We start from the raw sequence: 22,830 nt of genomic DNA, 5'->3' as shown, positions 1-22,830 counted from the left end.
TAGTTAAGATTACAAAAAGACAGCATCAAAACAACTAATTTCTGTACCTACATCAAAAAGTGGAATGAAAAAAACCCAAAGTTTTCCCAGGAAAGACAGTTGTGTTTGAAACACTGAAATGATAGCCCACTTCTTTTCCTTTAAAGCAGAAAGAGTGCCTCAAAAATCAGAAGGGATGACATATCTCCTTAGTTAACAATCTAACTGGTAGTAGCAGAGGAAGAAAACGCAATTAGGGGGAAGAGGCCTGGGATTTGCCAAAAATGACATGTATTCTAATCTTGACTCTATTAACACTATGACTTTATACATTAAACAAATAACTTCTCTGGGTTAGCCTGCTGAATTTTCTAGGCATTACATGGGATATATGTAAAACAGCTCAGCAAATAGTAACTACTACTGGATAAACAGAATGTTTCAGTCTTACAAAATCAGATTTTTAATTACTTCAATTTTTTAAAGATTTTCAAAGGTAAAAATATACCATTAAATCTAAAGCTTATAAATTTAAATATAAATTAGGATGCAAATATTTGAGATAATTTCTATTGCAAATAAATAGAAAAACTTCAAGTTCCACAACTACAAATCTTAGGGTGCAATCTTGTGTTGAATACTGGGCATTTTTCATGATTGCCAAGGTTAGCTAACTTTACAAAAACATTAGCTTTTCTCTAAATTTATGTTTTGAATACCAGGCATAAATATCTCCCTCTATACTTTTATTTGACAGTAAGATGAATAAAAAACATTGTAAAATAAATCAGTCAGCTTAAGTTCTTATCTTGAACTAGTTTTACTAAACTAGCCATATGACATTTGGGGTAGTTATTAGATCTATTTGGTCCTTACTCTAATATACTAAATAGAACAATGGCAAAAGTAAATTCAAATACCCTCTTTAACTCAAATACTATGATTTTATGATTCTTTCATTTTTTGTAAAAGTTTTTAAAAAGTAAGATTTAACTACAAAAATCTAAATGTACAAATTTTTTCCAAATTAAAAATTAAGATTATAAATTATAAATACTGCCTATTGTTGTAGTACTAAAATACCCATGTATCAAAGATCCTAATTTACTGTCACGAATGATTTAGTTTTGTTAAATTACAAAAAATTGTAAATTACAATAATACGTCACAAAATAAAACTAGATATAAAATGATACCAAAAGTACTTGCTCTTACAAATCAAGGTAAAATACATTGTTCTGTTTTTTTTCTAAAATAAATAGAAATATAATGCTCGTCTCCCTAGAAATAATTATATAAGAATTTTTGCAAGTTCTGATTATTTGGATGGTATATTTAGGAGTAAGAAATTATATATTTCTGTGCATAAAATTGACAAAATAGATTAAAAAGGCACTGCTTAATAGACTGCTTGAATATTAAGTCTTAACACATACCCAAAGAACTAATAATTGTGTTAAGGCATATTACTTGAAAACTTTAAGTATTTTAAATATTCTTATATTTATCTGCAGTTTTGATATAAACTATTCATAAAACGTTTGCTACTCATAATGTAATTTAAGTTCAGATTTCATTATACTTCAAACTATAATGTGTTTAAATATAGAACTATTTTAAGAAAACATACCTGATTCTTGCATTAATATAGCAGAATTGAATAATGCTAGCTTATGCTTTGGATTTAATTCTAAAGCACGATTAAAATTTTTTAGGGCTTCATTTGGTTCTTTAAGTTCAATATGAACAATCGCCAAGTTGTACCAAAGATCTGCATTATTTCTGTCCAGCTCTAGTGCTTTAAGATATGCTTCTTTTGCCTTAAGAGGTTTATTCATTTTTAAAAGCAATTCTCCTCTGTGGAAAAATCAAACACAAGCTTTACTTACAACATTACCATGTCAATGTGTAGATACTATTTTTTGTAAGTTTCAACTTTTTCCACGTATTCACAGCTTTCCTTTTTCCTTTTAACCCAGGCTTTTAAAGTTTTCTACCAAAAATATCTGAAAATGTCCTCAAACCTGAACTCATTAGTTTAGCAAATTTGGTTTGTTAGGTTTTCAAGTATAATTAAAGAAAGAAACAGCATACCTGACTTTAAAGGGTAAGATGCGGGGAGGTATCCAAGAAAGGGGAACAGAGAAAATATATTCTTTAATTGTATCTTGAAAGAAGGCAGACCAGACTACATCATAAAATTGGCAGCGACAAGAATGGGAGATTAAGTTTTCAGGGGACCAAGTAATAGCATTTGAAGAAGGAAAATAAATATGGGAGTGATGGGGAAATTCCAGTATTCAAATCTATGTTAGAAGTCTCGTTTATAAAGAGCAGAATGAAAATTTTGCCCCTTCTTATATTAATTTAGTATTCTACAATGTATTCTTATAAAATGGCCATTCATTAAAACGAAAGAAAAAACTCCCCAAAACAACAAAAAGAGTTTTTAAAAAAGCTGACTAGTAGTCAGGGTAGGAGGGCACTAGTGCCACCTGCAGGTACCTTTGAGGAACACATGTGGAACAGAAGATCACAGTTTGAAAACCATTTTACAAATCCTTCTAATACGGATCTATTATCTGTTAGAGCTTTAAAAAGTCATTTTGTTTAAGCACATATGTGCAAATAAATTTAGGCAGTAATATGAGAATACTTTTATTATGATACCATTATGTCCTTTAAGTATAAGCATAGGAATGAAATCAAATGAATGACTAATATTCTCAATTAAAGCAACTTCTGGAAAGAGCATCTGTCCAAGATGTTATTTTTTAATGCAGATTGTTGAATAATTCTTCATAGATTAACACATGACAGATTTTATTTATATATGCAACCCCACTAAACTTAGCTAATTTCAACAACTACTGGATAAAACTGAACAAAGACAGCTTCCCAACTTATGAACAGATTTTTATCTCAAAAACTAATGAAATTCTGAATGCATTTTCCCCATAAGAACAATGTTAAAAATTATGATTAGGTTTCTGGGCCAGCGGATGAAGCAGAGTTTAATACACAATTTTACTCAAGTATAATACAAATGATAATCCTTACATGGTAAAATATATTAAGTTCTCTCTAACATGTGCGGCCAAAAGTTTTTGTACTGACAACTAAAAAGTTTCTTTGTGATAAATAAAAGGCATAATAACCAATCAGTTGTCAGTATTTAAGAAAGCTCTTGAGAGTTGGATATTAGAAGTAATTATTAGAAAATACAAGTTTCAAGTGCTTTAAGTAAAAAAGAATGTGACAATAAGTAAATGAAACTAACAAGAAGCTTCTACTCTTTCTTCCGTATAAAACCTTAGTTTGCTACTACAAGTGACAGTCAATTTCAAATCAAATCAATTAAATTTGATTGTAAGTCTAAACTAGGGTATGTTTCTATGTTCTCGGTCACAAATAAGATTACTAAAAGAAAAAAAAAGGCAATTTAGTTCAGACAGTCAAAATGTACATGCAGATACAGCTTCAATTCTCTGTAATACAACTTAAAAGTGAACTACAAATACCTGCTAATATAAGCCTGCTTGAAGTCGGGTCTCATGCTTATTGCTTGTCGGTACAGCTGATCTGCTTCTTCCAGCCGGGACTCATTTGCTCTGATCAGATTGGCCAGATTAATATAAACGTTTAGGTGGTTAGGGGCAATTCTGGCTGCATATTTTTTACCAGGAATAATCTGTTCAGAAAAACATAACTGGATGTTTCAGTACCACAAAAAAATAAAAAATAAGTATTCTTAGTAGCTTACTTCAAATATGTATGACATAAAAAGGTTATGGTACCAGTTTGTATTGCTATACTGAAATAAGTCATAAAAACGCGAAAGTACCTACAGTATTTATAAAATGTTAATAAAATAATTAATATTTTGTGGTATTAAAGGAGATAATATTTTTTCACTCATGCCAGCTCAATGGAATATTGTTAGCTTTTTACTCACATGCATCATTTTATAAAATCCTAACTAAATCTAAACTTTTGAGACTAAGGTCTGTTAGCATATTTGTATCAGACAAGGAATAGAAAGAACTCGGGTCTCTTTCCTCTCAGTCTAGTGTATTTGTTACAGCATGTCAGCTTCCAGGTTGTCAGCAAAGTACTTCCTGGTTGTGACAGGGTGGTTAATTTGTTAAGAGTTATACTAAAGCCTCATTTGGTAGAATTAGGAAATAAAATTCCCTTGTTAACTGATTTTTCAGGTTAAGTAAAGATTATAAAAGATATATAGACCCAAATTTTCAATGAAAGTAAAAAATTATATCTGAAAAAAGTCTATATTGAACACAATATAACTTTAGAATCTTAGGACTGAAACAATGCTTAAGATCATGTGGTCCAACTGTTTTTGAAACATTTATCAAACTATATCTAGTTATTTTAATATTATAATTATTAATGTAATATTAATATATACTACCATTGAGAAGACTGTAGTGCAGTTTTTTTGTAATGTTTATTTTTGAGAGAGAGAGAAAGAGAAAGACAGAAAGAGAGAGAGCATGCACCAGTGGGGGAAGGGCAGTGACGGAAGGAGACACAGCATCCATAGCAGGCTCTAGGCTCTGAACTGTCAGCATAGAGCCTGACATGGGGCTTGAACTCACTCATAAACCGCAAGATCATGACCTGAGCCAAAGTCCGACACTTAACCAACTGAGCCACCCAGGTGCCCTGCAAACCATCTTTTCTGATGAAAGACAGGATCTGACTTTCCAACTTTCATGCTATATTATAATATCCAGTGAATTTTCTGCATGTGTCATTGTTACAACTGAACACAATACAGCAACAGAGGTATATCCCCTCATTTTATTAGTTTCTTATTCATTTATCTTTTGATAGGAATAATGTTGCATTTAGTGCTTAATGTACTATATAAAAATCTCTTCACTTAAAGTTACTTAACTCATTGATAACTTGTAATCAAGAATATCTAAAATTCATAACTTTATAAAATTTTTTACAAACATAAGTTTAATCTTTGCCTTTTTAAAATTTATTTATTTATTTTTGAGAGAGCGAGTGTATGCACACGAGCATGTGGAAGGGGCGGAAAGCAGGTTCTACACTATCAGGCACAGAGTCCAATGCGGGGCTCGAACTCACCAACTGTGAGATCACGACCTGAGCCGAACTCAAGAGTTGGATGCTTAACCAACTGAGCCACCCAAGCTCTCCTAGAAATTTTTTTTTAATTAAGTGAGCTAGAAAAGTAAATATAATCCTTTATAAAACTTGTAGTACTGTGCTCAGCAAAATAAGTTAAGTCAGAGAAAGACAAATACTATATGATTTCACTCATGTGGAATTTAAGAAACAAGCAAGCAAAGGAGAAAGAGAGGTAAAACAAGAAACAAACTCCTAAATATAGAGAACTGATGGTTACCAGAGGGAAGATTGGCGGGGAGATGGGTGAAACAGGGAATGGGGATTAAAGAGTGCACTTGTATGAAAGTGTTGAATCACTATATTGTACACCTGAAACTATTATCACACTATATGTTAATTAGACTTTAAATAAAAACTTGTAGTAATAAATGGTTTATTGGACACTTTACATTTGTATCAACAAATTGAAGAAAAGATAATCTAGGTAATTCTATTCAATATGGACATCTAGTAGATATGACACAATAGAAATAAATTATGACAACTTACTTGGGGCATCAGGGACTTAGCCATCATGTAAGATTCTTCAGCTTCTTTGGTTCTATTTAAATTTTTATAAGTTCTTCCTACATTCATGTGAGCACCAATATCATCTAAAATTAAAAAAAAAATCATTTGTTGGCAAATATACTAAATAGTATTCAATGTAAACCCAAAGTTTCTAGCAACAAAACACTAGGCAAAAAAATACAAAAGCAAGCAACAGGTCCTGCATCCTCCTTAAAGTTCTTCTAACAGAGTGATCGATGCTATACTAGAAAATTATGTCATAAAGTACTCTAAGGACAGAAACTGCATATATGACATGAAAGGGGAGATATAGAGGTAATAAAGAAATCTGTATCATTTCTCTTCAGATTTTACTATACTATACTAAGGCTTGTTTCCATTTCCTTGATGCATAGCTCTGGAATTCACTCAAAATGTATGCCTCAACTCTAAAAGTAAAAAGATCTACAAGTGAAAAAGATCATGATTCCTAGAATTATTTCGAATGTTATAACTAACAAATATACATGCATGGTGGGATGGGGCAATGAGACTGTGAAAAAAATCTGCAATTTTGTTTTTTAAAATTTTTCTGAATGTGGTCAGAATGCAAGTATAATAAAATATTAGGATTCTCCAGTACCACTTAAGATGCAGCAGCCCATCCTACATAACATATTTATAACTTTTTAAAAGGCTGTGTTAGTATCAGTATGTCAGAAACTTTTATCTGATTTTCTGGTATGGAGAATCAAACCCACAGCAAATTTTTTCAGGGAAACAAAAAATATGTTATTTAAATAAGAAAGATATTAGGGCCCACTGCATACTACTTTTAGGACACATTTCCCAGTAAATATTTCAAAGGTTTGGAATAAAGATAGAAGAGAGAAGATCTTAAATCAGACAAATGTTATTGAATGAATCTCTCGCAGACATGACAAGGTTTCACATTATGATTTCTACTTGCCTATGACACCAATGATTTTGCCTGTTGGACAGTTTTCTGCCTGCACCTCCTAGGACACATAGGGGCCAAGCATATATATCTTAGTCATTCTCTTAGGACGATAGTAAACAGTCCTAAAATCTTGGTACATTATGTTTCAGGCTGGTAAATGTGCACACTGCACAGAAAATGTCACATGCAGCACAGGTTTGGTTAAAGAAGTAAGGGACAAGATTGGGAGGAAAGGGCTGATTTTTTGTTTTTTGATGTACTGCTGAGTCTTTAAAAAAAAAAAAAAAAAATTTAACGTTTATTTATTTTTGAGACAGAGAGAGACAGAGCATGAACAGGGGAGGGTCAGAGAGAGAGGGAGACACAGAATCCCAAGCAGGCTCCGGGCTCTGAGCTGTCAGCACAGAGCCCGACGCAGGGCTTGAACTCTCAAACAGTGAGATCATGATCTGAGCTGAAGTCGGGCGCTCAACCGACTGAGCCACCCAGGCGCCCCAATGAGTCTTAAGGGGTTTCAGGAGAGAGGTCAAGAGGGAAATAAAAAAAAAAGAAAAAAAATTGCTTAGGCAAACCATTCCCAGTCCTGGCTGCAAATTAGGATACCTATGTACTTTCAAAAAGTCACATAACCTCAGCACCACCTCACTCTATCAAAATAGAATCTATAGAAACATGATCTGGGAAAATGTTTTTATAAGGTTTCAAAGGAGGTTCTGATGTAGAACCAAGGTTGAAATTCACTGCATTACCAAGAGCATATAAAAATAGAGTAGGTAGTATTTGCTCTTATATAGCTCATTTTTTTTTAATTTCAAATAAATCTATATCATTTATTTTTATGTATTTTTAATTTTTTAAAGTTTTTATTTTTTTAATTCTTTTTTTTTTTTTAATATTTATTTTTGAGAGAGAGAGAGAGAGAGAAAGAGCCTGAGCAGGGGAGGGGCAGAGAAAGAGGGAGACGCAGAATCCAAAGCAGGCCCCAGGCTCTGAGCTATCAGCACAGAGCCCGAAGCAGGGCTGGAACTAATGGACCATGAGATCATGACCTGAGCCGAAGTCGGATGCTTAACTGACTGGGCCACTCAGGCTCCTCAAATCTATACCATTTATTATAGAGATCAGAAAGTTACTTAGAAAAACTAAGTTACTAAGAACCTGAAAAAAATTAATTATAAAGTGAGAATTTAAGGAAAGAACAAAGAAACTGGTAGTTTAGATAAACAAAATTCAGTGAAGTATTTACAATGTTATTGACATCAGCTCCAATCGTAGAAAGAAAATATGTTGGGGCGCCTGGGTGGCTCAGTCGGTTAAGCGTCTGACTTTGGCTCAAGTCATAATCTCATGGCTCATGGATTCAAACCCCACATTGGGTTCTGTACTGACAGCTCAGAGCCTGGAGTCTGCTTCAGATTCTGTGGTCTCCCTCTCTCTCTCTGCACTTACCCCTTTCACACTCTACCTTCTGTATCAAAAATAAACATTAAAAAAAATTTTTTTTTAATAAAAGAAAAGAAAGAGGTTACCTACTTGGATGAAAGACAAGGCAAATTAATACCCACAGAAATCAGGTTCTTAAAATTATGGCAAGGAGATATTGTCATCAACGCAGACTTCAGACACTAGAGTAAGGCAGCCCTACTTTCTCAAAGAACTAAGGTAGCAATTAGATATCCTACAACAAAGCTAATAAAATGAAAGACAAAATTTCTAAGCAGTTTCTTATAAGTTAACAGAGTTTTAAGATTTCAGAGAAGGAAATAACCATTACTAGAGTAAAGTAAATTTAAATTTGAAAACAAAAAGGGTTGGAAAAGAAGACAAGATATAAAAAGCAATGACATTTAAATGACTTTTAAAAAGCTATAGGATTTCAACAGTCTTGCTATTATGAGTATGCTATCCAAACCAACAATAGCATGAATCTAGCAGTCTATCTTTAATTCAATGTAAATGAGAACTGACAAGTACTAGGCAACTTTGTACCTAATAATTCCTTTTCCACCAACAATGAAGCTAAGCAATCTCACACTGGTGGCCCTGGCATCTATGTTGCTTTCCAGTATTTCCTATCTACAAAATTATCTGTCAATTCATCTAAAGAGATAAACTTAAAAACACCTGAAAACTCATAAATACTCTTTAAACATTTCCATATTGACAACATCAAAGTTGAACTACAGGTCCATGATTTTTTTCTCGCATGAATAATTTCAAAGATTTGGACTTAGATAAAAATGAAATCAAAACAAACCTTACAGAATTCTGGTGTTCCTTGACAAAAATCTATCCTTGTCTTGTAAAGATGTTTATGGAAACTGCAATTCCATTTGTAAAAATTTTATCTTTGTGAATTGAAATTTTTTTTTTTTTAAACACTGGTAACCATCAAAACAAAAAAACCACAATTCTTCGTTTAACACAACATGTGTGTCACCTTCTCAGACCACTGCATAATTTATAATCTTACTCTGGTTAAGCAAGAAAAGCCTTCAGACTCAATGTTTTATTTATTTTTTTAAAGTAATTTAAAAATGTTATGAATCCCTATTTATGTGCTCAACTGTTCCAAGGTTTTAAATATCTAGATACTTGTTACCCCAAATTTTTACCTCTAGTCCCAATATCCCTTATCTCCAGTCTTATGAATCTATCTGTGTATGTGTAACACTGACAAAAAAGGACTCTTGATATCCCTCCATATATGCCATTTCATCTATCAAATCTATGAAGAACACAACTAAAAAACAAAGAAAAAGCTAGGATGCCTCTAAATACCAAATTCAATGTTTCTAACTTTATGTACTTTTTCAAGTACTTTACGTACATAGAGGGGAGGGGCAAAGAGAGGAAGAGAAAGAATCCCAAATAAACTGGTTTACCTATTTTCTTAGCCCATGGCTAATTAGAAACAGCAATTTTGAGAATATTGTAGAGAAGTCATACTAATGGAAGTATCAGCAATTATCTCAAGAAAGGCAAAGAGTGACAACTGACAATGAAGGGAAAAATTATTTTAACACCGAGTACTTGTACCTGGCAAAGCTATACTTCACCAAATTGATTATCAGTACCACCCAACAACTCTACTATATCAAAATAAATTCCTTAAATGTCTAAGTAGCTCTAACATATAATCCAACTCAAAATAAGACAGCATCGAGCACTATAGTTTTCAAGTCACCTGGAATGAACAAACCTCTTACTTTTATTTTCCCAAATATAATTCAAGTTTTAAAAACAAGCTATCCAAATAGTTTTATTAATTAATAATGCTTACCTGGCTGAACATGAGTAGCCTGTAAGAAGTATTTCAAAGCTCTCTCAAAGTTCTTTTCATTTTCCAGAGCATGACCCACATTATTCCATAATTTGGCATTATTTTTATTTACCTTAAATACAGAAGCATAGATAGAAATTAGTTACAATTAAGAAAATACAACTCCAATTAACACAGATATTTATCTGGTATACCATTAGGAATGGAGTATTCTACAGAGATATCCACGAATGGGTGAAGGTGGTCAAAGATACAAACTTTCAGTTACAAGATAAATAAGTTCTATGGATGCAAGGTATAGCATGGTGATTATAGTTAACAATGTTGTATATTTGAAAGTTTCTGAGAGTAGACCTTCAAAATTCTCATCAAAAGAGAAAAACTGTAAATATGTGACAGATGTTAACTTGTTGCAGTATTTTGTAATATATCCATAAATTACATTGTACACCTTAAACTAATACAAAGTTATATGTCAATTATACCTCAATAAAACTTGAAAAGTAATTGAGACTTTCTCCCAAAAAAGAAAAACTTGTGGATCTATATCTATATCTATATCTAAATATATATATCTCCAATCAACACAGATATTTGTTTGGTATATTATTAGAAATGGAGTGTTTGACAGAGGTGTCCCTGGAGAGGAGAAATAAGCAAAATGAACACGGCTTCACCAAATTTACTCTCCTTCCTTTTAACATCAACATACTAAAACCATAGCAGTCTGATTTCATCTGTTTTATATATTAGAATTTTACTAAAACTTTTATTTGATCAAAGCAGCTTGGAGTGCTGGCTGACTCAGTCAGTAGAGAATGTGACTCTTAATCTCAGGGCCGTGAATTCAAGTCCCACATTGGACACAGACCTTACTAAAAAGAAAACCAAAAAACAAGCTACAATGTTGTTTGAAAGCTGCTCTATTTATATTCTTTTGGAAGAGAAGGTATTTGAACATGAGAATATATTTAACACTTCACTATTTATTTTTTAGGCTTAGTATAAAGCTGTTTATGTGGTCTATTATGGTAATGGGAGCCCTGGGATTAAAGTTCTAAGTTTATCTGTGCTTTCAGAGTTCACTGATGGGCATGGTGTTCCTGCAGGAAGAGGATGGTAGCTGGCCAAGGAACTAGCTTCAGTGACTAGGACTGTGGTTTTGAGATTGTCCTAGGAGTAAGGATAAGCAAAATCTTGAAAATTATGGGGCTCCACTGGTATTTTAGGAGTGCAGATTAAGAGGAATGGTAATGAGGTCTCTTCTATTTATAAACTTCTGAGCTAGAGGAAAGAGTGGAGCTACTGAGACTAAATGATAGTCATGTGATCTTAAACTGATGTCAAATCAAGAAATGACATTGACTACTGGAATGAAGCAGTATTCTAGTAAAGCCAGGCAATGGGGAGTACAGAAATAGCCAAAAAGAATTTAAGAATTTACAGATTTGAAGAGAAGCACCTGAAAAACAAAGTCATTGGTTTTAACTTTTACAGAAACCAAATTTTATGATTTTTAAAAAGACCTTATTCCTAGATGTTGTCCATTCTACAGAAATGCTTTATCACTCCTTCCTGCCAGTGCGTATCTTAACTACCGTACTGTAACCACCGGTTATCTTCCACATAGTAAAGTGCCATTTTTGTTATGTATTTTATTTCATTGAATCTAAGATGCCATCATTTCTAAGACTCACCATTTAGAAAAAAATAAGCCACTAAGGGTGCCTGGGTGGCTCGGTGGGTTAAACATCCGACTTTGGCTCAGGTAATGATCTCACGGCTGGTGAGTTCAAGCCCTGCGTCAGGCTCTGTGCTGACAGCTCAGAGCCTGGAGCCTGCTTTGGATTCTGTGTCTCCCTCTCTTCATGCCCCTCCCCTGCTCCTGCTCTGTCTCTCTCAAAAATAAATAAACGTTTAAAAAAAAAATTAAAAAAAAAAAAAGAAAAAAGAAAAAAATAAGCCACTAATTGTTAAGATGCCTCTCACTCTAAGATTTATTCTGATTTTAGAGATGTTAAAAGGTAAAAATAAAAAAAAAGAAAAAAGAAAAAGTGCACCTTTAGAACTAGTGAACTATATATAGTATTCTTAAATTTTTTTTTTTAATGTTTATTTATATTTGAGAAAGAGAGACAGAGCCTGAGCAGGGGAGAGGTAAAGAGGGAGACACAGAATCCGAAGCAGGCTCCAGGCTTTGAGCTATCAGCACAGAGCCTGATGCAGGGCTCGAACTCATAAGCTGTGAGATCATGACCAGAGCCGAAGTCCAATGCTTAACCAACTGAGCCACCCAGGCTCCCCTACAGTATTTTTAAACATTCTATTATCATTTGAGCTTCTAACAACTATATAGTATTTAGAAAATTATTCATATATGCTGTAGACATACAACTAAGTACTATTCAGAGCCCTGGTTATGGTATATATTATATAAAGAACAAATTTTTATTAATCTTTTGGTGAAGTACTTAAAATTGACAGTTAAATGTCTAATGAAATGTAAAAACATCTTAAACATGACTATAAGAAATCATTAATGACATACTTTCCTGTCATTCTGGGTAATACTTTACCTTCAAGGCTGACATAAACAATGTATATTCAGACTCCCAATCCCAATTTCTGTGGAGTGTTTTTAAGGCATGAGTGAATATCACCATAGACAGACAAACCCAGGATAACTTTTTTAATACACTGTTTAAAAGAAAAAAGCAGAACAAAAACAACATTATCTATATCACCAGAAGCATTTTACCTTTTACAATAGAGGTAAGAAATATGTTAAATATCCCCAAATATCATGTTTGAGTTTATTTTAAGGAATGAGGATTCTTCTAACAATCATCCAACTTCAAAGGCAACACCAAAAAATTAAATATTATGCACACTGCCTTCTACTTCAGTCTTAAATTATATTAAATATTCCACTATTGGTCTCTATTTCAAAAAGTCTGCTTAAGTTTAATGACAAAAAACCCGATAAACCAATTTTTAAGCATGACTTTCTTTTTGGGGCTTTTACTTACAACTTGAACATTCTTAATTGTGTTTATCAAGGGTCAATTTTATCATTGGCTGTATTTTAAAAAATTTTGGCTTACCCAGACTGCATCTATACCACAGATTATCATGACATTCTTTGAATATTTTTACATTCTAAAGCTAGAGTTATTTATGACAAGTCATAGTAAAACTAACTCTTTATATAATAGATACAATATAGCTTATATAGCTTTAGGCTAATTATTTGGGAAACAATTCCTCATGTATAAAAAGGTTACACTTCAATAATCCCTATGATCACATTCATTACTAATGTTCTCTGAGTCTATTTTTTTGTCTCAGTAACACAGTTCAACTTCTTTCATTTTGACAGATCCACTTAATCAGGATAAGAGTGCATGGATCAGAAAGAAAACGGACACTGAAGGCAGTGAGATGTAAATGTGAATCAAGAGTCTACTATTTACTAGCTGTGTGATCTTGAGGTAATCTGGTTCAGTAACCTGTATGAGCTTCAATTTTCAAATGTGCACACCAGAGTTAAGGAAAGTTAGATTAAATGAGAAAACAAATCTAAAAGGTCTATCATGGCTCCTGGCACCTGGGCAGCACTCAAAAACTGGTAGTAATTATAACTGGATAAATGGGTAGAAGTTAAGAGAAAAGGCTTGGTAGATGTTAGCAAAAATTGTAGACATGGATGAGATCATCCAAAGAGAATATGCATTGTGACAAAAATGGCTGTGAATAAAACTCTGAGAAATAAATATTTAAAGAGCAGTTACAGCAATAAGAATCTGAGAAGAGTCTGAACAGAGATGAAGAGACATGGAAGAGAATTAGGAGAGACACTTTTTACAGATGCCCAGGAAATAAATTTTAAACACAAGCACTGACTGGATTTAGTTACTAGAACGCAATGATAATAGAGAGAAGTCAGAATTCTGTGTGTTGAAGGATGACTAGAAAGTGAGAAAGCAGAGTCGGTGACCATTTCTTGCATATATACAATGTGAATATTCTGTTCCTTAATTGTTAGTTTGAGGCCTCTAGGACATGGTAGTTATGATGAAGATAGTGATATCAAATTACAGACTGCTTACTATATGCATTTTACATATATTAAATCAACATGACTCACTTAAATAAGAAGCCTATATCTTAGTTCACTGCATGTGGAAGTGGCAATGGTAATTTGTAACTTTAGTCTCAATAATATCCTTGTTTTCATTTGGGTCTAACTCAAAGTGTGTTAGGTTTCAGGCTTACAACAAAATTATATAAATAAGAGAAAGAACATAGGGTGAGGTGGGTGCCATGGAGCTTTCTTAACTTCAATTACAGAAATATGAGGAAACGATCAAGATGGAAAATAAAAAGGTATAAAAATATGACTTATAAAACTAAACACTTTAAATACTTAAATGTATCACACTTAATTCTATAGTTTGTAAGCATTAAATGAACTAACATTTTAATTCACCTTTTGTTTGATATTTTCTGCCATCCATGGGCTACCAAAATACAGAACCCCATGCTAGGAACATATAATACTCGCTCAGCAACAACAAATCCCACTGGGAAGAAAAGGTTTGATGCAGGAATAAATGGTAATGCCATTAGACAAAGTGCCTACAAAGAAAAATAAGACATTTTATTTAAAAAATATGTGGACATTCAATAGCAAAATCCAAATATTTTATCATTTAACTTGAATGATAAATGACCATTAATTTGAATGGTTCACTGTACTGGTGGACCATTTTTAATAATACTCTAAACAATACTAGTTTAAACATAAGAAAGGCAATTTAGGGATAGTAATAACAGACATCAGGATTATGTCACCAAAGTGAGATCAAGCTAGAACTTATAACCAGAGATCATCCAATTAAATAAAAAAAATTTGGGGGGAATATATATAAATAAGACAATTTTTATACATCCAACTAAAGTACGTGTGGTAAAAATAAACTGATAAAGATGTTAACAGGTTTTAACAAAAGAAAACCAATCATACAAGTTTTTATAATTTTACTACTGTAACTATTCAAATATTGGAAATTGAGGAAATGACATAAGGTATACTTTAGACAAGACAGTAGACTACTACTTCTGTACCCCAGCATTACTTGCATAACATTCTGATGGATCATATACATTTAACAGTGGCTTAGTATATACACAAAAATAAAACTGCCCCATTAAATAGTAGTCCTTTATTCTACAAGAATTTCTAAAATTCTAACACTGTACATTGACATAAAACATCATAAAAATGCTTAATTTGTTTTTGCCATTTTGAAAATGAGTTAACATAAGGTTGCTAGATTATAAAGCCATTAAAAAGATAGGATACAAACAGCTAGCACACAAATAACTTGTGAAAAGAAGTTGGTTGTTATTAAGACACCTGTTTCTATGGATATCTGCTTCCACAATTTGTTACCCTAATTTGTTTTATAGTATCTAACTGAATAACTGCAAATTGTTCCTTCAGCTTCAGAAGTTTGAGTCTTCTAACAGTTTGAGAGGAAAGATTGTTTTTCCTTTATTATATTTTATTAGTAAAATATAGATACAGAAATGTGTATTTCTCCATCACAAATTAATGACTTGTAATGAGGAAATAACTCTAAAGCACTACCAAATTGCTCAGTATCATGCTAATTTATAGATCTAAAATTTTAGTGTTTTCTTTTTGATCAAAAAGGTAAAACATTCAGAGTACATAATTCACTTTCCATTTCCCAAGAGTGGTTGATAAAAATAACCAGCTAGCTGCGAAAGAGACATTCCAAAATATGTAGTCCTTTTCTAAAAACAAACAAGCAAACATTTTTTTTAATAATTCATGGCTTCCTTATAGCAATTTTATTTAAAAGAATTAAAAGTGTTAAATTCATTCAAAGATGCATTGGTTATGATGCATAAGCTGCATACACAAAAAACAATCTCACAAAAAACCTACCGGTTCCTAGATAAGGAATGCCTCTAATTAACTTAATGAAAAGTTCTAATATGTTCTCTATTGGTATATGCTAACCTAGGTAACTATGGCTACCATAAGTTCCTTCTTCAGTAATATAAAACTCTCTTTAAAACAACAGGTGTTAGGAGTGCCTTGCTGGCTCAGATGGTTAAGTATCTGACTTCAGCTCAGGTGATGATTTCATGGTTTGTTGGTTCGAGCCCCATGTCGGGCTCTGTGCTGACAGCCCAGAGCCTGGAGTCTGCTTTTGATTCTGTGTCTCTCTCTCTGCCCCTCCCCCACTTGCACTCTGTCAAAAATAACATTAAAAAAACAACAACAAAAAAGAAAAGGCGGTAGTGGAAAGCTCACAGAGTTTGGACAAATCTCTTTCACTTCTTATTTCTTATGTAACTTAATAAGGTAAACCACTCAATCATCTTGCCAATCAGTGTTTCTTCATAAAAAGGGATTAATAACTGCTTATATTGTTGATACATATGGCATTTTATTTAGTAAGTGCTTATCATGTTATCTGGTACTTGGCAGGTACTCCTTTGATCTACTCAGTCCCTTCCATAGATCTTCAGAAAATATCACCATAAAAAATAACCTGTTTAGTACTCTCTTAAGGCAGTACTTAAGGTCACAATTGTTCTTTTGTACACATAAAATAAAATTTATGTAAATCTATGCTTACTTCACTGGCACGATCCTCTTATTTTTTATTCAGCTTACATTACATAAATCATTACTTTATTTGCCCAAATTTTAAATTCACCCAACCTTCCTTATTTTTCCTTTCTTTTAGCAGAACCTCAGCTTTGGATGTGTTCTACCATATATCTGCTTTGTATTTACCTGAGCAACAAAGCACTACTAGAGACAGTCCCAAAGCAGAACAGATTAGTATCATCAAAAATTCATGGTCAACTTCAAAATGATTCTTAAGACTGCTCAGAATTTCTAGGTTTCTTTGGTAGGCTCATTCCCACTCTCCTAGATTTTAAATCTTGATTACTTTACTCAAACTTCTGATCCATGACATTTTCAGCAGGTGACTATACTTCCAAACATACAGAGAAAACTACACTCATAAAACAAGAATTCCTTCAATTCCCTGCTCCTATACCAACCAACATCCACATTCACATGTATTTCCATCCATTCTGAGATATAAGAGGCATCTCCATCTGTCTCAGGCCAAACCTGAGCTGTATCTACATGGCCCTTGCTCCGCACAAATCTCACAATTAGCCATCCCTTCATTTACTCAGCCACTTTCTAATCAACTGTATCGTTCCTATCCATATTTAAATATGCCCTTGTCTCCCCAATCTTAAACATGTCCTTTGACAACATATATTTATGTTACCATTCATTATGTACTTCAGGTGTAAATCAAGTTCCCACACTCTTATGAAAGCACTTTTATAGTGGGGGTATGAAGTAGCTCGTTTTAACCCCACTTAATCAACAGTTCAAATCAATGAGTATGTTTTTGCAAATCAACCCATTATTGACATCCCCTGCTTCTAAAAGTCAGCCAACTGAGTACTCCAATGAAAGTGATTCTCCTACTTCTGAAGGTACACCAAATCTAGATCTTCATGCTTCCTCCAAGCTCTACATGAGATCAGTCTGTGATACTTGAAGTCAGCATAGTATTCTCTCACTTAGCTAGTAATAAATTCAAGTTTGCTCATCCTTTGAAATATTCAAAGTTGAGTTACCCTATGGGTTGGTTATCTACACTAGCAATCTTCACGTCCTCATCTCCTAATCAAATTTTTCCACAGAAATAAATTTCATTTAAGTAACTAATACACCAAAAGATGTAAAATATGACTGATCTCACTTTTCTGCTTCACAGCATCTGTTAGTGATAACCATTCTATCTTCCTTAAAACATTTACTTACCTTCTGTCCACTTGGTCTAGCTCCTACTTAGGTTCATTCTCTTCTACACAGTATCTAAATACAGAAGGTCTTTTTTTTAATTTAATTTATTTTATTTTTATTATTTTCTCAAGTTAATATACAGTGTGGTCATGGCTTCAGGAGTAGAACCTGGTGATTCATCTCTTACATCTGACACCCTGTGCTCATCTCGAAAAGTGCCCTCCTTAATGCCTGTCACCCATTTAACACACTCCTCACCAGCCTTCAGTTTGTTCTCTGTATTTAAGAGTCTCTTATGGTTTGCCACCCTCTCTGTTTTTATCTTATTTTTCCTTCCCTTCTCCTATGTTCATCTGTTAAGGTCCTCAAATTCTACATATAAGTGAAATCATAGGAGATATTTCTCTGACTGACTTATTTTAAGCAGGCTCTGCACTCAGTGTGGAGTACAGCGTGGGGCTTGAACTCAGGATCCTGAGAACAAAATCTGTATTGAGATCCAGAGTCAGATGCTTAACCAACTAAGGCACCTAGGCACCCCCAAATATAGAAGTTTTTTAAAGACCTACTTGTAAGTTTCTTTTCTTTTCACTCTATCTAGCCCCTTCAACTATCTACTGAGGAAGAATTAAGACCAAATACTCCAAGGCATTAATTATGTGTATGAATTATCTTCTATTCCATGCATCTACAATGGTAATAGCTGATTACTATCTTTGAGAACAGTGACAAAACCCCAGGTGAGAAACCTCTAAAATCGCCATAGACTTTCTTAATCATATCCTGGTTTCAATTACTATCTCTATGCCAATACTGCAATCAATTTTTTATGTGTAGCTTAGGCGTCTCCTCTGAACTCCAGGCACCAGGTGCTATTCAAATTCCCCACTAGGATCAAACTCAACAGATCAAAAAATAATAGTAAATATGATCTTTCTCCCAAACCCTATATTCTTTCAATTGTCTCTATATATCAGAGATTAGCTTCAAATTTTTCCAAAATGCCAATTCCCTGGTAATCGGGGCCTTGTATTTATCATATCCTCAGTGCCTAAAATGCTGCCTGGTACACAGATCACAACAAAAAACTTTTAGTGAATGACTAAATTAATCTAGTGACTGCAGCCAGGTATGATGTATTTGTAAAGTATTAAAAACACTTTCTGGCATGTAGCAAATGCTCAAGAAAATGTTAAAGATTATTATTGTCTTCAATAATTTAAAGGAAAACAAAACTGTTAGATGTGACAGCAAAGTAAGAAAATTACCAAGAAATACATCCCTGAATAACAAGACTTTGTACATAATCAGAGTCCTCTGAACATAGTAAAAAATAACTCATAGAATAATGAAGTCTTACTAATGAGAACTAAAGAGCTAATATGTTTCTAGTTGTCTACCTTACATGACATTCTTCTCTGTGTCAAGAAAACAAAGTATATAATATGATCCATTTCCTCAAAAAAAGTGTATAATCTACTTGGATAAAGAAGTGGAAGATAATGATGCCAAAAGGGATGCTTCATGATTTCAGAGTTCCTACCAAATAGGGAAATTTATAACCAGTTTTTATTTTACATGCTGAATATATATGCCTGCATATGAAATTCTGATATATATATATATATATACACACACATATATATATATATAACCTAAAATAAATAAATAAATTAGGGTGATGTTGAATAAACAAAAATACTGTTTCTAAGAAGATGCTTTGACAAATTAAAGGTGGTCTTTAAATCAACTGAATGTTGTATCAATTGAAAAATTAAGAAAGTTTTCTTACCATTAAAACAGTCTTGGAGGAATCACCAGGGTATCTGAGACTGAATACCCCCAAAGCCCCCAAAAAGCAAAAGAAAATAAATGTGGCAAGATTTCGAATATCTAGAAATGATTCTATAAGTGGTATTGTTCCCATGGTCCAATCACAGCACAGTTCCGAAGGATTTAATAGAAGCCAAGCATTCAAGGGAAGGAGGTAGTTAAAAGTTAGCTGCCTTGTAGGAGTTGGGCTTACAGCAGCTGGGTTATCAAATCTGTAAAAAGATTAAAAAAAAAGTTATTTTAATCTAAAACACGTTTCAAACACAAAATTAACATGTAACATATAAATAAAATACCAAAAAAGCAGTATTTCATATGTAATCTCACTTAAAATGACAAAGTATTTTTTATGAATACCTCAGTCCTCACTGGAGTTCAAAATGTCCAACCCTTATGAAATATCTAGTTGAGAATCTATGAAGAATGGTTGGAAGGGCAACTAGATCAGACATGTGTACCCTGCAGAAGTGCTTTCATTAAATTATAACCTCATTAAAAGTAAAAAGAACATTTTAATAGACTCGTTGTAGGTGCTGTATGAGTGCTTCTGAGAACACTAACCAATATTTTCTTCTGCATGAGATGCTTCTTTCAGCACTAAATGCTAATAAAAATTATGCTTCCTAGAAAGAAAGGTTTTCTTTTGTCATGGACAGAAAAAACTGTATCACCTATGAGCTTTTCCTCTTTGCTTAGACTTTTAGGAAGCTGAAACCAAATTTCCAGTATAGAATAGTAGCTGTATTTCCCTATGTAACATTTTATTTGTGTTCTACTTTTTCTCCTACTATATACTAACATAAGCTTATACTTTTTTTCCAAGTTTTTATTTAAATTCTAGTTAACATACATGGTAAAACATATGTGGTTTCTGTGTAGAATTTAGTGATTCATCACTTATATATAACTTATATATAACATATATAACTTATATATGTAAGTGCTATCCCAAGTGCCCTCCTTAATGCCCATCACCCATTTAGCCCATCCCCCACCCACCTCCCTCCATCAACCTTCAGTTTGTTCTCTATAGTTAAGAGTCTCTTACAGTTTGCTTATATCCTATTTTATATTTGTCCAGGCCATGATATATTACATGTATGTTTCATTAATTCAGTCTGCTTCTTGCAAACTAAGTCAAACCATAGTCAAATCATTTTTTAAGTATATTTCAAATGAATGGCTTCAGATACTCATTTCTTTAGGCTACATTCAAAATTTTATTGGTTTTGTTAATATTAGTCTTTAAAAACCCAATTCTCATTTTATAATGAATGAGTTAATACAAAAAATCAACCTCTACCATTTATTTGACTTGGTCTTCTTAAAAATTCAAATGGCTGGGAAACAGTAAATACTATTTAAACAAATAACATCATTTTAAAAACTTTCATATTTGAATGTCTACATATATGAAAAATAACAAATCCTGAGTCAAGGCTTGAATTATCAAATAACGAACAGAACTGAACACAAGGCTGTCTTTTTTCCTATAATCCACTATTCGAAGTTCAGTTTTATAATTAATAGTTTATTTAGAATAGCTGATTTAATAACTGTACTATAAAAAAAGAACATGTGGCAAAGCATGTGAAACCATATTATAGTCAACTTCACTGATAATTTAATACAAGAAATTTATATATACACATACTTTTAAATGCTTATATTTGGAAAATATATATTTATATGTAATATAATCCATATAACAATCCACACATACACAAAATACATTAATACATATAGACCACATTATCATACTACAGAAATGGAGATAAAAACAGTTGATGCAAATTCTCTAAAAGGAATAAAAATAGTAACACTGAATATGAGGGTAAAGAAGGAAATATAAAATACTATTTACAGTTTAATCTCTTTTCCATATTTTACTATTTAAATAAGTTGGTTCAGTTTAGCACAGCTAGACTCAGAAGTAAAAATTCATGAAATTAGAAAGTAATTATTCTTCAAAGAAAAAAATGCTACTGAAAGGAATATTGCATGGAAATGTTAAAAAGAAAGTGTTTAATGTAAGAGAATTATCTGAATAAAATTTTATTCTAGCCTGGGCCAGCAATGCATTATCATGGATAGCACCTGAACAACATTTTGGCCATCTGTTAAAAAAGATCTTGCATGTAACGTTAGTCACTTAAATAAAACTGGATAAGAAACTAGTATAAATTTCATTTTATTTTTTTTTAACTTTTTTATTTTTTTGAGAGAGAGTGTGAGTTGGGGAGGGGCAGAGAGAGAGAGAGAGAGAGAGAGAGAGAGAGAGAATATATCCCAAGCAGGTTCTGCAATGTTAGGGCAGAGCCCCAATGCAGGATTCAATCTCACAAACCATGAGCTCATGACCTGAGTTGAAATTGAGAGTTAGATGCTTAACCGACAGAGTCACCCAGGTGCCCCTATAAATTTCATTATAAATTTTACCCTGAAAAAGGTGAAATGGGAAAATGCTAAATGTTAGAGCAGGAAAACAAGATATGTAGACTGTTAAATTCAGTATAACTTTTGCTTCTAGTCTTTTTTTTTTTAATTTTTTTTTATGTTTTTATTTTATTTTTGAGAGAGACACAGAGTGCTAGTGGGGGGAGGGGCAGGGAGAGAACAAGACACAGAATCCAAAGCAGGCTGCAGGCTCTGAGCTATCAGCAGAAAGCCTGATGTGGGGCTCGAACTCACGGACAGTGAGATCATGACCTGAGCTGAAGTCAGACACCCAACTGACTGCGCCGCCCAGGCGCCCCTTTTTGCTTCTAGTCTTAAAGGAGAGAAGAACTGGACAAGACATAACACAGTTGGGTATCAGGCAAAGAAAGACAATGATACCCAAGAGAAGGAAAACAAATGAGGGAAACCCTACCTGGAAAGTTCAATACTTGGATACAGTTCTTAGTCTGTGGAGCATTGAGGGAGAACCCAGTGGAGCCTAGGAGTATCCCTGAGTTGTGAAGATGGAACTGGGATCCCTAGGAGCCCAGGTCAATAGAGTCAGTGGGGGAGAATACCAGAGAGAAGAAAGCTGCTGAGAAAGAGAACTCAGATCTGTAGAGGGTCTCCTTCCAGTTTGTAGTACTGATCAGAACCGATCCGCATATATATATGGAAATACTCAAGGTCAGTGTAGTGGGTTGAACCATGTCTCTTAAACATTCATGTCTATCCAGAACCTCAGATTTTTTTCCTTATTTGGAAATAGGTTCTTTGCCAATG

At 33.2% G+C, this 22,830-nt stretch overlaps 1 protein-coding gene across 4 annotated transcripts in view; it reads right to left on the bottom strand.

Moving 5' to 3' along the window:
• Nucleotides 1–22,830, bottom strand: part of TMTC3 (transmembrane O-mannosyltransferase targeting cadherins 3) — a 62,195-nt gene that overhangs the window by 8,631 nt on the left and 30,734 nt on the right. For all 4 annotated transcript variants that reach the window (XR_006220097.1, XR_006220098.1, XR_006220099.1 and 1 more), the window contains exons 7-13: nucleotides 19,568–19,820; nucleotides 14,386–14,534; nucleotides 12,473–12,593; nucleotides 9,897–10,008; nucleotides 5,653–5,756; nucleotides 3,501–3,670; nucleotides 1,610–1,836 (exon numbers count right to left, since the gene is read on the bottom strand). Coding sequence is in view for 1 of the 4 variants with exons in the window: in XM_042992852.1 (XP_042848786.1) it covers nucleotides 1,610–1,836; nucleotides 3,501–3,670; nucleotides 5,653–5,756; nucleotides 9,897–10,008; nucleotides 12,473–12,593; nucleotides 14,386–14,534; nucleotides 19,568–19,820 (1,136 nt within the window). In the remaining 3 variants the exon portion in view is untranslated. The remainder of the gene's footprint in view (nucleotides 1–1,609; nucleotides 1,837–3,500; nucleotides 3,671–5,652; nucleotides 5,757–9,896; nucleotides 10,009–12,472; nucleotides 12,594–14,385; nucleotides 14,535–19,567; nucleotides 19,821–22,830) is intronic.

This window comes from Panthera tigris, chromosome B4 (genome assembly GCF_018350195.1).
Source record: "Panthera tigris isolate Pti1 chromosome B4, P.tigris_Pti1_mat1.1, whole genome shotgun sequence".
NCBI lineage: Eukaryota > Metazoa > Chordata > Mammalia > Carnivora > Felidae > Panthera > Panthera tigris.
This window is presented reverse-complemented; position numbering and strand designations above follow the sequence as displayed.